At 46.8% G+C, this 15,073-nt stretch overlaps 2 protein-coding genes across 6 annotated transcripts in view; one reads left to right on the top strand and one right to left on the bottom strand.

The window, feature by feature from the left end:
• Window positions 1-15,073, bottom strand: part of CDC42EP5 (CDC42 effector protein 5) — a 73,897-nt gene that overhangs the window by 53,120 nt on the left and 5,704 nt on the right. The window lies entirely within an intron of this gene.
• LOC103014281 (leukocyte immunoglobulin-like receptor subfamily A member 6) lies at window positions 729-4,392 on the top strand. 5 transcript variants are annotated; one of them, XM_057533588.1, is made up of 8 exons: window positions 729-816; window positions 978-1,013; window positions 1,198-1,482; window positions 1,630-1,932; window positions 2,157-2,453; window positions 2,713-3,015; window positions 3,964-4,005; window positions 4,166-4,392. In XM_057533588.1, exons 1-8 carry the CDS (start codon window positions 783-785, stop codon window positions 4,300-4,302), a joined length of 1,437 nt encoding a protein of 478 aa, XP_057389571.1. In that variant the 5' UTR covers window positions 729-782; the 3' UTR covers window positions 4,303-4,392. The 5 variants fall into 5 exon arrangements, with proteins under 5 accessions (XP_057389571.1, XP_057389569.1, XP_057389570.1 ...); XM_057533586.1 differs by having other exon boundaries at window positions 3,961-4,008; window positions 4,157-4,392; XM_057533587.1 differs by lacking the exon at window positions 3,964-4,005 and adding an exon at window positions 3,304-3,352 and having other exon boundaries at window positions 4,164-4,392.

The following is a 15,073-nucleotide window of genomic DNA, read 5'->3' as shown; positions in this document are numbered from 1 at the left end:
AGACATAACTTCAGGGCTCAGGGTACCCGGGGGAGGATGACGAGGAATATTTAAATTCAATCAGCTTTGTCCCCCACGTCAGAGCACTAACCCGCTCTCTGTCCCATAAAAGTGAAGACAGGAGCACGTAATAAGGAGACAATGCCCAAGGAACAAAGGGCACCGAGGAGAAAGGAATGACTCAGAGGCTTCTTCCCAGGAAGATGGGGTGATCGCTGATGCACGAAAAAGGGAGAAGTCCCTGAAGGGAGCTGAGTTAGAAAGAAAACCCACACCGCGGGGCCAGGGGAGAAGGCATGTTTCCTTCCTTATTTCCCTGAACTTCTCCTCTGTGCTCATTGCCACGTTGACCTCCACTGAGCTGTAGGTAGATGTTAAACGTGCATCTCTGCTGATCTGAGCTCTGCGGGGCAGCAGGAACCTGCATCCTCCCTGAAGCATCTCCAGGGCCTCGGTGACCCCTATCCATGGTGAGGACCCCACAGGGACGTGCTGATGGACGGGCTGAGGATGAAGGAGACCCCACGGCGAGGCTCTGAGAGGGAAGGGCACGCCCGGGTCACCCTCACCTGGAAGGAGCGTCTCAGGAAGACACCGGGTCTGTCATGGGAATGAGAGCCAGGCTGTCAAGGAGGGGCAGTTCCCCTTCCTGTGGGGCTGCTGACGTGACAGCCCTGTGACGGGGAGGACCAGCCTCCCAGTGGACACACCCTCGGGTCTCCGTCCTGAGGGCACTGTGGTCTCCTCCATCTGCACCGCCTGGACCACAGGGACGAGACGCCATGACCCCCAGCCTCACGGCCCTGCTCTGCCTCGGTGAGATGGAGGAGGGGGAGGGGAAGCCCTAGGCACGGAGGGACCCCCCCCCCCACAGCCAGGCTGCTCTGTCAGGAGACCCCAGGACTCAGGAGGCTCACGGGGAGGAGAGGCGCTGCTCAGGACTCAGGGCAAATCTCTCACAGGGCTCTCTCTTCCAGGGCTGCGTGTGGGCCTGAGGACCCACGTGCAGGCAGGTGAGTCTGTCCCCAGGTGTCCCAGCTCCCTCCTGCTCAGGGGGACAAGGGGCCACCCCCAGGCAATGGGGATGGGGAACAGCGGTTCTGGGCTGAAGGAGGGGGAGTCTGGGAGGTTTGGGGCTGAGAGCTGGGGACCTGGGGGTGAGGATGCCTTGTGACCCAGCCTCTGACGTCCTTCCAGGGACCCTCCCCAAACCCACCATCTGGGCTGAGCCAGGCTCTGTGATCCCCTGGGGGAGCCCCGTGACCATCTGCTGTCAGGGGACCCTGGGGGCCCGGGAGTTCCGTTTGGATAAAGAGGGAAGCTCAGCTCCCCGGGACAGACAGCCCCCACTGGAGCCCAGGGACAAGGGCAAGTTCTCCATCCCACACATGACACCGCCCGACGCAGGGAGATACCACTGTTACTATCTCAGCCCCACTGGCTGGTCAGAGCGCAGTGACCCCCTGGCGCTGGTGGTGACAGGTGAGAGGACACTCGGGGGTCCCGGCCTCAGGCTCTGCCCTCAGGAAGGGGGTCTGCTCTCAGGGGTGTGTCCCTCTCACAGCCCAGCCCTGGGGGAGGGAAGAGGGGTGTGAGCCCCATTTCACAAGCTCCTTCCTTCTCTCCTAGGGGTCCACAGCAAACCCACCCTCTCAGCCTTGCCGAGCCCTGTGGTGACCTCGGGAGGGACTGTGACCCTCCACTGTGGCTCACGGCAGGGATTGGACGGGTTCATTCTGACTAAGGAAGGAGAACCCAAGTCCTCCTGGACCCTGGATGCACAGCGAAGCCCCTACAGGCAGACCCAGGCCCTGCTCTCTGTGGGTCCCGTGACCCCCAGCCACAGGTGTACGTTCAGATGTCACGGCTTTAACAGGGACACCCCCCAGGTGTGGTCCGCCCCCAGTGACCCCGTGGAGCTCCTGGTCCCAGGTGAGGAAGTCCCACCCTGGCCTCACGCACTTTGAGGCACGAGACAGATTATTAGATGCTTTTCTCCCAGGATTGTCCCAGATGAGAGGGTGGGTGAGGGGGGAGTGGGGAGCACAGGACAGAGACACAGAGTGTGAGCGACAGTGAGGCCTGGGGACCAGGACGGGAGAAGGGGCTTCATGGGAGGAACCAGCCCCTACAGCCCAGGGCTGGTCTTCCCCCAGGTGTGTCTGGGAAGCCCTCCCTCCTGACCCCGCAGGGCCCTGTCGTGGCCTCTGGACAGAGCCTGACCCTCCAGTGTCACTCTGACGTCGGCTATGACAGATTCGCTCTGTCCCAGGAGGGGGGACAGGCCCTCCCCCAGCGCCCTGGCCGGCAGCCCCAGGCTGGGCTCTCGCAGGCCGACTTCCCCCTGGGCCCGGTGACCAACACCCACGGGGGCCGGTACAGATGCTACGGTGGGCACAACCTCTCCTCCGAGTGGTCGGCCCCCAGTGACCCCCTAGACGTCCTGGTGGCAGGTGAGGAGCCAGCGGGTCGGTCAGGGACCCAGACTCTGCACAGGCCCTGCCGGGGGGGCCCCAGGTGGTGATGCTGGGACCAGGCGTGCGGGGTCACCAGGGAGGGAGAGAGACAGAGGGAGACGGGGGTGGGCAGGGAGAGGGAGAGACTCAGAGAAAACAGAGACAGACAGCGATGAGGGGCCTCAGGGAGGCCCTGCTGAGTCGCAGTTCAGAACCAGGGGGGCGGGCAGCCCCTCACCCCCCTTCCTCTCTCTAGGATGGTTCCCTGACACGCCCTCCCTCTCGGTGCAGCCGGGCCCCGTGGTGGCCTCAGGAGAGAACGTGACCCTGCTGTGTCAGTCAGGGAGCACAAAGGAAACATTCCTTCTGTCCAAGGAGGGGGCGGCCCGTCCCCCACTGCGTCTTAGATCAAAGTACCGAGGTCAGCATTTCCAGGCCGAATTCTCCATGAGTCCTGTGACCTCAGCCCACAGTGGGACCTACAGGTGCTACAGCTCACTCAGCAGTAACCCCTACCTGCTGTCAAACGCCAGTGCCCCCCTGGAGCTCGTGGTCTCGGGTGAGGGACCCTGACCCTGTCCTTTCTGACTCAGCTCAGGGCTCTGTCCCCTGAGCACCCTGGGCTGGGGTGTGAGTGAGGGGGCTGTGAGGGAGGGTCACCCAGAAGGGGATCTGCCCCTCAGAGGCCCTCCCATCCCCTCCCACTCCACCCCCTCACCTGGGATCCTGGAGGTGACAGGTGGGCAGCGGGAGGGTCTTGGGTAGGACACAGGGCAGGTGAGGGGAAGAGTTTAGTGAGGTGGGGGCTCCAGGGTCAGCCCCACCCCCTTCCTGTCCTCATTCCCAGGACCCGCAGGGGGCCCCAGCCCCCCACCAGCAGGCCCCAGTTCAACAACTGGGGAGTCCCTGAGGCCTCTCTGTTCAGGGGGAGCACTGGCCACCCCAGGGCAGTTGGAGACTCTCTCGGAGGATCTAATGCCCCTCAGCTCCGCGGGGACAGGTTTGTCTCCCGAAGGGACTAGAATCCAGCAAAGATGCAGGGGGCCCCCAGGGACCCAGGAGCTCTGAGGCTGGTGGAGGAAGGGTGGGGGGAAGAGGGAGACGCTGGGGGCGAGCTTAGGGCAGGAGCATTGGGCTGCGTGGGGAGAAGCAGCCCCCGCCCCTCAGCCCCCGTCCTGACCCCCAGGGGGCTCTGGGGATCAGCTCCCCACCGTGGAGTCAGGCCCGCAGTGGGGTGAGGGAGGGTCCTTGGGACGTGGTGCTGGGGCTGGGGGGCAGGGCTGGGTCACACCTCAGTTACCAACTGAAGCGCCTGTTCAGGTGAAGGGCCCGCACTCCGCACTGTCTGAGCTCGGTCAGCTCAGGGTCCTGTCCTCAGGAATGTCTGAGACAGTAAGATAAGAGGGGGCACAGGGGGCTCCACAGAGGAGGACACAGAACCCAGGAGAAGGGCTCGTGTCTCCCCAGCTCCTCACTCACATCCTCACTTTATGATTCTCATGAGCAGGTGACACCATCCACCCACCACAAAACAAGTCAGACGCCAGCAGTGATTAGTAAAAGACGTCCTCAGTTATGGGGCTGGGCTCCGCGTTTCTGTCCTGTTGAGGATAGAACAAAAGGAACCGGTACCCTGGGTGAACATCCAGGATTCTGGGGTGATTCAGATCTGCTCTGACCTCTGTGACCTCTTTGTCCACAAATCCTAGCCTCACACCCCGAAGACTACACAGTGGAGAATCTCATCCGGATGGGCGTGGCTGGCTTGATCCTGCTGGGCCTCGGGATTCTGCTCTTTCAGGCTCCACACGGCCACGGAGGAACCCAAGATGCAGCCAGGAGCTGAACACAAGAGGGAACCATGCACCGTCCCGAGTGGTGGAGCACTGGACACGACCTTATGTGCCCAGGACGTTCTGGAATAGAATCTGCAGCACGTGTTATGTGAACTGTCTGACCAGGGAGGGAGAGACACGGTGTGGGTGCAGGAGAAGGTGTGGGAGTCCCTGTGGAGGCCTGGGCCTCGGTTAACCGTGGTGCCTTCCCTCCCCGCCAGTGGTGACTCTCGCTGACTGCCCCGTCCCCTCTCACCCCTGTGCCGTGAGGTGCATCCCACATGGCAGGTCTGCGTCCACACCTTACGCACCTTCATGCTCTGGCCCACTTTCATGTAATACATTTGTTTATTTTTAAATTCCACCTTCGCTGGTGTGTGCTACTGACCTCCATCCCTTCACTCAGAAACAGAATGTCATTAAAGTAACTGAATAAATGGGTGAACTTGGGGTCCTGTTTCGAACAGATAAATCCAAAACTCTTCCCTAAAACTCTCTCTGGACCCCTCAAGCCCTTCTCTCCTCATCAGATGACACCTGGTATAGTTTCTCCAGGAACACCATTAGTGTGAAGGAACACCCTGGCGTTCAAAGTGACAGCCAGCTGCTGTGCTGGTAAATGGGCTTAGGAATTTATCATTTTGTAAAAAGCCCAGATGTGTGGCATTTGTCTCTTTCTTTAGTGTAAATACTCTCTTCATGGCCAACCTCGTGGTACCTGTATGAACGCGCTGAAGGCAGAGTGGGGAAGTAATGAGTAGAATTCTCTTTCCCAGAGAACTGAGTCTGATCCAGCTGGAGCACAGCTCAATGTTGACCCCAATGCACACAGATGAGTCCTTTATATAGAGCATCATGATTAGATCATTTCCACGTCAGTTTTATGCCCTGGTTTCCATGAAATTATGATGCCAAACTCCTAGTCCATCCACATGAGAGGCAAAAGAGAAAACAATGGAAATCTCAGCTGTGGGAGAAACACTGAGCACTTTAAATCCCAATACATTATTGGTAGGTGTACTAATTGCCTCAGTCAATTTGGGGAGTAAATAAGAATCATCGGTTAAAAGGAAGAGACACGCAGCTCTGACCCACAGTTATATAACCTAGAGGAACATGTGTACATAACCATGAGAATACATTCAGGAGAACTTTGACAGAGGGGTCGTTCATATTAGACGAAATCATAGAAACAAATCTCACCAAAAATGAATGGATTGTTATACATATGAAACCGAATTTTATATGAGAGAAAAATACACAAAGTTAAACTCTACAATAATACAGATCAATTTTCAAGCATGATAGTCAATAAGTAAAGAAAAACTATAAGAGTGTACTTCATTATATCAAATTCAAAAGCAGACAATGTGGGACCCAACTAAACAGAATAAGAATTTAAAGAGGAAAAATAGCAATTGATACCAGAGAAATACAAAAAATCATAAGAGAATACTATAAACAATTCTGTGCTAACAACCTGGACAACCTAGAAGAAATGGACACGTTTCAGGAACATACAGCCCACCAAAACTGAATTGAGAAGATAGTTAACTTTGAATAGACTGATCACTATGACTGAAATAGAATTTAGCATTGACATATATACACTACCAAATGTAAAACAGATAGCTAGTGGGAAGCAGCCGCATAGCACAGCGAGATCAGCTTGGTGCTTTGTGACCACCTAGAGGGGTGGGATAGGGAGGGAGGGAGGGAGATGCAAGAGGGAGGAGATATGGGGATATATGTATATGTATAGCTGATTCACTTTGTTATAAAGCAGAAATTAACACACCATTATAAAGCAATTATACTCCAATAAAGATGTCAAAAAACAAAAACCTCCCTGCAAACAAACATCCAGGACTGGATGACTTCATGAGAGAATTCTGCCAAACATAAAAAGAAGATCTTATACTGATCGTTCTCAAACACTTCCAAAAGATTGAAGAGGAGGAAACAGTCCCAAAGGCATTGTATGAAGCCACAATCACCCTGATACCCAAAACCAGACAGACACTACCAAAAAAGAAAATTACAGACCAATATTTCTGATGAATATAGATGCAAAAATGCTTAACAAAATATCAGCAAACCAAATCCAACAACACATAAAAAGAATCATACACCATGATCAAGTTGGATTCATGCCAGGGTCACAAGGATGGTTCAACATACACAAATCAATCAAGTGTGATACAACATATCAACAAAAGAAAAGACAAAACCCATTCCGCACTAGGAACTCCAGTTGGAAGAGCCGGGTGCGAGGCCTCTGCACGTGGCGCTCTGTGAGCAAGTGAAACCAGACTAAACACAAAGGAAAAAAAAAAAGCCATCTCAGAGCTGTGACTATTTTCAAGGCTACTGTTTTTCTCTGTGGAGCACACTGGCTTTGGGGCAAAACAAGGAAGCAGGTGATTCTCATGTGCAGCGCAGAAGGAGAGCCGCTGCAGGCCAGCCTCCCCAACTCTGAAGGCACTCCAGCTGTGTGGCTGACAGGGTCTTGGTGCTCTGGCCGGGCGTCAGGCCTGAGCCTCTGAGGTGGGAGAGCTGAGTTCAGAGACCACCAGAGACCTCCTGGCCCCATGTAATATCAATCGGTGAGAGCTCTCCCAGAGATCTCCGTCTCAACGCTAAGACACAGCTCCACTCAATGACCAGCAACTACAGTGCTGGACACCCCATGCCAAACATCTAGCAAGACAGGAACACAACCCCACCCATTAGCAGAGAGACTGCCTAAAATCATAATAAGATCACAGAGACCCCAAAACACACCACCAGACACGGTCCTGCCCACCAGGAAGACAAGATCCAGCCTCATCCACCAGAACACAGGCACCAGTCCCCTCCACCAGGAAGCCTACACAACTCACTTACCAACCTTACCCACTGGGGGCAGACACCAAAAACAATGGGAACTATGAACCTGCAGCCTGCGAAAAGGAGACCCCAAACAGAGTAAGTGAAGCAAAATGAGAAGACAGGGAAATACACAGCAGATGAAAGAGCAAGGTAAAAACCCACCAGACCAAACAAATGAAGAGGAAATAGGCAGTCTACCTGAAAAATAATTCAGAGTAATGACAGTAAAGATGATCCAAAATCTTGGAAATAGAATGGAGAAAGTACAAGAAACGTTTAACAAGGACCTAGAAGAACTAAAGAGCAAACAAACAATGATGAACAACACAATAAATGAAATTAGAAATTCTCTATAAGGAATCAATAGCAGAATAACTGAGGCAGAAGAATGGATAAGTGACCTGGAAGATAAAATAGTGGAAATAACTACTGCAGAGCAGAATAAAGAAAAAAGAATGAAAAGAATTGAGGACAGTCTCAGAGACCTCTGGGACAACATTAAATATACCAACCTTCAAATGATAGGGATCCCAGAAGAAGAAGCGAAAAAGAAAGGGACTGAGAAAATATTTGAAGAGATTCTAGTTGAAAACTTCCCTAATATGGGAAAGGAAATCGTCAATCAAGTCCAGGAAGCACAGAGAGTCCCATGCAGGATCAATTGAAGGAGAATAATGCCAAGACACGTATTATTCAAACTATCAAAAATTAAATACAAAGAAAAAATATTAAAAGCAGCAATGGAAAAGCAATAAATAACGTACAAGGGAATCCCCATAAGGTTAACAGCTGATCTTTCAGCAGAAACTGCAGGCCAGAAGGGAGTGGCAGGACATACTTAAACTGATGAAAGGGAAAAACTTACAACCAAGATTACTCTACCCAGCAAGGATCTCATTCAGATTCGACAGAGAAATTAAAACCTTTACAGACAAGCAAAAGCTAAGAGAATTCAGCACCACCAAACCAGCTTTACAACAAATGCTAAAGGAACTTCTCTAGGCAGGAAACACAAGAGAAGGAAAAGACCTATAATAACAAACCCAAAACAATTAAGAAAATGGTAATAGGAACATACATATCAAAAATTAGCTTAAATGTAAATGGATTCAATGCTCCAACCAAAAGACATAGACTGACTGAATGGATACAAAAGCAAGACCCATATATGCTCTCTATAAGAGACCCACTTCAGACCTAGGGACACATACAGATGAAAGTGAGGGGATGGAAAAAGATATTCCATGCAAATGGAAACCAAAAGAAAGCTGGTGTAGCAATTCTCATATCAGACAAAATAGACTTTAAAACAAAGACTATTATAAGAGACAAAGAAGGACACTACATAATGATCAAGGGATCAATCCAAGAAGAAGATATAACAATTATAAATATTTATGCACCCAACATAGAAGCACCTCAATACATAAGGCAAATGTTAACAGCCATAAAAGGGGAAAGCGACAATAACACAATAAGAGCAAGGGACTTTAACACCCCACTTTCACCAAAGGACAGATCAACCAAAATGAAAATAAATAAGGAAACACAAGCTTTAAATGATACATTAAACAAGATGGACTTAATTGATATTTATAGGATATTCCATCCCAAAACAACAGAATACACTTTCTTCTCAAGTGCTCATGGAACATTCTCCAGGATAGATAATATCTTGGGTCACAAATCAAGCCTTGGTCAATTTAAGAAAACTGAAATCATATCAAGTATCTTTTCCGACCACAACGCTATGAGACTAGATATCAATTACAGAAAAAAAACTGTAAAAAAATACAAACACATGGAGGCTAAACAATACGCTACTAAATAACCAAGAGATCACTGAAGAAATCAAAGAGGAAATCAAAAAACACCTAGAAACAAATGACAATGAAAACACGATGGCCCAAAACCTATGGGTTGCAGCAAAAGCAGTTCTAAGAGGGAAGTTTATAGCAATACAACCCTACCTCAAGAAACAAGAAAAATCTCAAATAAACAACCTAACCTTACACCTAAAGCAATTAGAGAAAGAAGAACAAAAAACCCCCAACGTTAGAAGGAAAGAAATCATAAAGATCAGATCAGAAATAAATGAAAAAGAAATGAAGGAAATAATAGCAAAGATCAACAAAACTAAAAGCTGGTTCTTTGAGAAGATAAACAAAATTGATAAACCATTAGCCACACTCATCAAGAAAAAAAGGGAGAAGACTCAAATCAACAGAATTAGAAATAAAAAAGGAGACGTAACAACTGACACTGCAGAAATACAAAGGATCATGAGAGATTACTACAAGCAATTATATGCCAATAAAATGGACAACCTGGAAGAAATGGACTATTTCTTATAAAAGCACAGCCCTCCGAGACTGAACCAGGAAGGAACAGAAAATATAAACAGACCAATCACAAGCACTGAAATTGAAACTGTGATTTAAAATCTTCCAACAAACAAAAGCCCAGGACCAGACGGCTTCACAGGCGAATTCTATCAAACATTTAGAGAAGAGCTAACACCTATCCTTCTCAAACTCTTCCAAAATATTGCAGAGGGAGGAACACTCCCCAATCATTCTACGAGGCCACCATCACCCTGACACCAAAACTAGACAAAGATGTTACAAAAAAAGAAAACTACAGACCAATATCACTGATGAACATAGATGCAAAAATCCTCAACAAAATACTAGCAAACAGAATCCAACAGCACATTTAAAGGATCATTCACCATGATCAAGTGGGGTTTATCCCAGGAATGCAAGGATTCTTCAATATACACAAATCAATCAATGTGATACACAATATTAACAAATTGAAGGATAAAATCCATATTATAATCTCAATAGATTCAGAAAAAGCTTTTGACAAAATTCAACACCCATTTATGATAAAAACTCTCCAGAAAGTAGGCATAGAGGGAACTTACCTCAACATAAGAAAGGCCATATATGACAAACCCATAGCCAACATCATCCTCAATGATGAAAAACTGAAACCATTTCCACTAAGATCAGGAACAAGACAAGGCTGCCCACTCTCACCACTATTATTCAACATAGTTTTGGAAGTTTTAGCCACAGGAATCAGAGAAGAAAAAGAAATAAAAGGAATCCAAATCGGAAAAGAAGAAGTAAAACTGTCACTGTTTGCAGATGACATGATACTATACATAGAGAATCCTAAAGATGCTACCAGAAAACTACTAGAGCTAATCAATGAATTTGGTAAAGTAGCAGGATACAAAATTAATGCACAGAAATCTCTTGCATTCCTATGCACTAATGATGAAACATCTGAAAGAGAAATTAAGGAAACATTCCCATTTACCATTACAACAAAAAGAATAAAATACCTGAGAATGAACCTACCTAAGGAGACAAAAGACCTGTATGCAGACAACTATAAGACACTGATGAAAGAGATTAAAGATGATACAAACAGATGGAGAGATATACCATATTCCTGGGTTAGAAGAATCAACATTGTTAATGACGATACTACCCAAAGCAATCTACAGATTCAATGCAATCCCTATCAAACTACCAACGGCATTTTTCACAGAACTAGAACAAAAAAATTCACAATTTGTATGAAAAACAAAAGACACCGAATAGCCAAAGCAGTCTTGAGAAAGAAAAACGGAGCTGGAGGAATCAGACTCCTTGACTTCAGACTCTACTACAAAGCTACAGTAATCAAGACAGTATGGTACTGGCACAAAAACAGAAATATAGATCAATGGAATAGGATAGAAAGCCCAGAGATAAACCCACACACATATGGTCACCTTATCTTTGATAAACGAGGCAAGAATATACAATGGAGAAAAGACAGCCTCTTCAATAAGTGGTGCTGGGAAAACTGGACAGCTACATGTAAAAGAATGAAATTAGAACACTTCCTAACACCATACACAAAAATAAACTCAGAATGGATTAAAGTCCTAAATGTAAGGCCAGACACTATAAAACTCTTAGAGGAAAACATAGGCAGAACACTCTGACATAAATCACAGCAAGATCCTTTTTGACCCACCTCCTAGAGAAATGGAAATAAAAACAAAAATTAACAAATGGGACCTAGTGAAACTTAAAAGCTTTTGCACAGCAAAGGAAACCATAAACAAGACCAAAAGACAACCCTCAGAATGGGAGAAAATATTTGCAAACGAAGCAACTGACAAAGGATTAATCTCCAAAATATACAAGCAGCTCATGCAGCTCAATATCAAAAAAAAAAACAACCCAATCCAAAAAAGGGCAGAAGACCTAAATAGACATTTCTCCAAAGAAGATATACAGGTTGCCAACAAACACATGAAAGGATGCTCAACATCACTAATCAGTAGAGAAATGCAAATCAAAACTACAATGACATATCACCTCACACCGGTCAGAATGGCCATCATCGAAAAAATCTACAAACAATAAATGCTGGAGAGGATATGGAGAAAAGGGAAACCTCTTGCACTGTTGGTGGGAATGTAAACTGATACAGCCACTATGGAGGACAGTATGGAGGTTCTTTAAAAAACTAAAAATAGAACTACCATACGACCCAGCAATCCTACCACTGGGCATACACCCTGAGAAAACCATAATTCAAAAAGTCATGTACCACAATGTTCATTGCAGCACTATTTACAATAGCCAGGACATGGAAGCAACCTAAGTGTCCATCGATGAATGGATAAAGAAGATGTGGCACATATATACAATGGAATATTACTCAGCTATAAAATGAAACGAAACTGAGTTATTTGTAGTGAGGTGGATGGACCTAGAGTGTGTCATACAGAGTGAAGTAAGTCAGAAAGAGAAAAACAAATACCATATGCTAACACATATATATGGAATCTAAAAAAAAAAAAAAGGTTCTGAAGAACCTAGGGGCAGAACAGGAATAAAGACGCAGACGTAGAGAATGGACTTGAGGACACGGGGAAGGGGTAGGGTAAGCTGAGACGAAGTGAGAGGGTGGCATTGACATATATACACTACCAAACGTAAAATAGATGGCTAGTGGGAAGCAGCCGCATAGCACAGGGAGATCAGCTCATGCTTTGTGACCACATAGAGGGTTGGGATAGGGAGGGTGGGAAGGAGATGCAAGAGGGAGGGGATATGGGGATATATGTATACACATAGCTGATTCACTTTGTTATACAGCAGCAACTAACACAACAATGTAAAGTAATTCTACTCCAGTAAAGATGTTTTAAAAAAAAACCACAAAACCACAGGATCATCTCAATAGATGTAGAAAAAGCATTTGATAAAATTCAACACCCATTCATGATAAACACTCACCAAAGTGAGTACAAAGGGAACATATCTCAACATAATAAAAGCTATTTATGATAAACCCACAGCCAACATAATACTCAATGGTGAAAAGCTGAAAGCCCTCCAGCTGAATTGTGGAACGAGACAAGGATGCCCACCCTCACCACTTCTGTTCGACATAGTATTGGAAGTCCTAGCCACAGCAATCAGACAAGAAAAAAAAAAAGGTATTCAAATTGGAAGGAAAGAGGTAAAATTGTCATTGCGTGCAGATAACATGATACTCCATATAGAAAACCCTAAAGACTCCACACAACAACTATTAGAACTGATAAGTGAATTCAGCAAGGTAGCAGGATACAAGATTACACAGAGAAATCTGTTGTTTTTCATTACACTAACAGTGAAATATCAGGAAAAAAGTAAAAAATCAATCTCTTAAAATTGCATCAAAAATAAAATACCTAGGAGTAAACCTGATGAAGGAGGTGAAAGACATATACTTTGAGAACTATAAAACACTGATAAAGGAAACTGAAGATAATTCAAAGAAATGGAAAGATATTCCATGCTCTTATACTGCAAGAATTGATATAGGTAAAATGGCCATACTACCCAAAGCAATCTACAGATTTAACACAATCCCTATCAAACTACCCGTGACATTTTTCACAGAAACTAGAACAAATAATCCTAAAATTTACATGGAACCACAAAGACCCAGAATTGCAAAAACAATCCTGAGGAAAAAGAGCAAAGCTGGGGGCATAACCCCCCCAGACTTTAGACAATACTACAAAGCTACAGTAATCAAAAGAGAATGATACTGGCACAAAAACAGACCCAAGGATCAATGGAACAGATGTGAGAGCCCAGAAATAAACTCACACACCTATGGTCAATTTTAGTATTTGACAAAGGAGGCAAGAATATACAATGGAGAAAAGACAGTCTCTTCAATAAGTGGTGCTAGGCAAACCTGACAGCTGCATGTAAAAGAATGAAATTAGAACATTCTCTAACACCATATACAAAAATAAATTCAAAATCAATTAAGGACCTAAATGTAAGACCAGATACTATAAAACTCCTAGGGAAAAACATAGGCAGAATACTCTTTGACATAAATCACAGCAATATTTTTTTGGGATCGTCTCTTTAGAGTAATGGAAATAAAAAATATATATAAACAAATGGGGCCTAATTAAACTTAAAAGCTTTTGCCCAGCAAAGGAGACTGTAAACAAAATGAAGAGACAGCCTACTCACTGAGAGAAGTATCTGCAAACGATGGGACCAACAAGGGATTAATTTCCAAAATATACAAACAGCTCATGGAGCGGAATATCAAAAAAACAAACTACCAAGTCAAAAATGGACAGAAGACCTAAATAGACATTTCTCCAAGAAGACATACAGATGGCCACAGGCACATGAAAAGACGGTCTACATCACTAATTATTAGAGAAATGCAAACCAAAACCACAGTGAGGTATCACCTCTACCGGTCAGAATGGCCGTCATCAAAAAGCCTACAAATAATAAATGCTGGAGAATGTGTGGCGAAAAGGGAACCCTCCGACACTGTTGGTGGGAATATAAATTGGTGCAGCCACTATGGAGAACAGTATGGAGGTTCTTTTAAAAACTAAAAATAGGGCTTCCCTGGTGGCACAGTGGATAAGAATCTGCCTGCCAATGCAGGGGACACGGGTTTGAGCCCTGGTCCAGGAAGATCCCACAGGCCGCGAAGCAACAAAGCCCGTGTGCCACAACTACTGAGCCTGCACTCTAGAGCCCGCGAGCCACAACTACTGAGCCTATGTGCCACAACTACTGAAGCCTGCACGCCTAGAGCCCGAGCTCCGCGACAAGAGAAGCCACCGCAATGAAGAGTAGCCCCGCTCGCCACAACTAGAGAAAGTCCGCAGGGAGCAACAAAGACCCAACGCAGCCATAAATAAATAAATAAATGTACTTAAAAAAAAAAAAAAAAAGAGTTACTGTCTGGGGGACAAGAGGTGGGGAGGAGCGGAAATGACTCAGAGGTCTGGATGCAGAGGCATGGCCAGAGGTGCTGCTGTGGATAGAAACAAGGAAGTCAGAGAGAGGAAGAGTTTGGGAGAAACAAAACCGCGTTCCCAGTGCAGGGGGGAGGTGGTGGTTCCTCTGTGTGTCAGTGGACTGGATTAGAAGCATCTCCCCGAGCCTCCTTCTCCCCTGGCGTCATCCATTCTGTGACAGCCCCACCAGCTCCAGTAGACAAGCAAGGCAGACGGTGGAGGAGCCCTCAGTGCTTCACCCGCTTCCACCTCACGTACAATGAACCTATCCCACAGCCCTGGCCCCGAGCTCCGCGAATCCAGGACCCCGGTCCAGCACCACCGTCAAGCTCGGCGGCAGACTCAGGAGGACTGGCTAGTGCAACCCAGCACCTCCTTCCCGGCTCTTCCACCCCAGGGCCTCACTCCCAGCTGAGGAATTCGATTCTCATGGCCCCAACCTGATCTACTGCAGGACCCTCCCCTGAAAATAATTCTTCAGGGGCCTCCACCTGCCTTCAAGTAAATTCCAAGCATCTCCAGCTGACACTCCCTGAGGCTGATGCAGAAGGAGTTGACCT

Source organism: Balaenoptera acutorostrata, chromosome 19 (genome assembly GCF_949987535.1).
Source record: "Balaenoptera acutorostrata chromosome 19, mBalAcu1.1, whole genome shotgun sequence".
NCBI classification, from domain to species: Eukaryota; Metazoa; Chordata; class Mammalia; order Artiodactyla; family Balaenopteridae; genus Balaenoptera; species Balaenoptera acutorostrata.
The sequence above is the reverse complement of the archived record's forward strand: the minus strand, read 5'-3'. Positions and strand labels throughout refer to the sequence as shown.

Coding starts and splice junctions, on each gene's coding strand:
- LOC103014281 (XM_057533586.1), top strand. CDS start 783: ATGACCCCCAGCCTCACGGCCCTGCTCTGCCTCG. Junction 1,933..2,156: donor CGTGGAGCTCCTGGTCCCAG/GTGAGGAAGTCC, acceptor GTCTTCCCCCAG/GTGTGTCTGGGAAGCCCTCC. Junction 3,016..3,960: donor CCTGGAGCTCGTGGTCTCGG/GTGAGGGACCCT, acceptor GATTCTCATGAG/CAGGTGACACCATCCACCCA.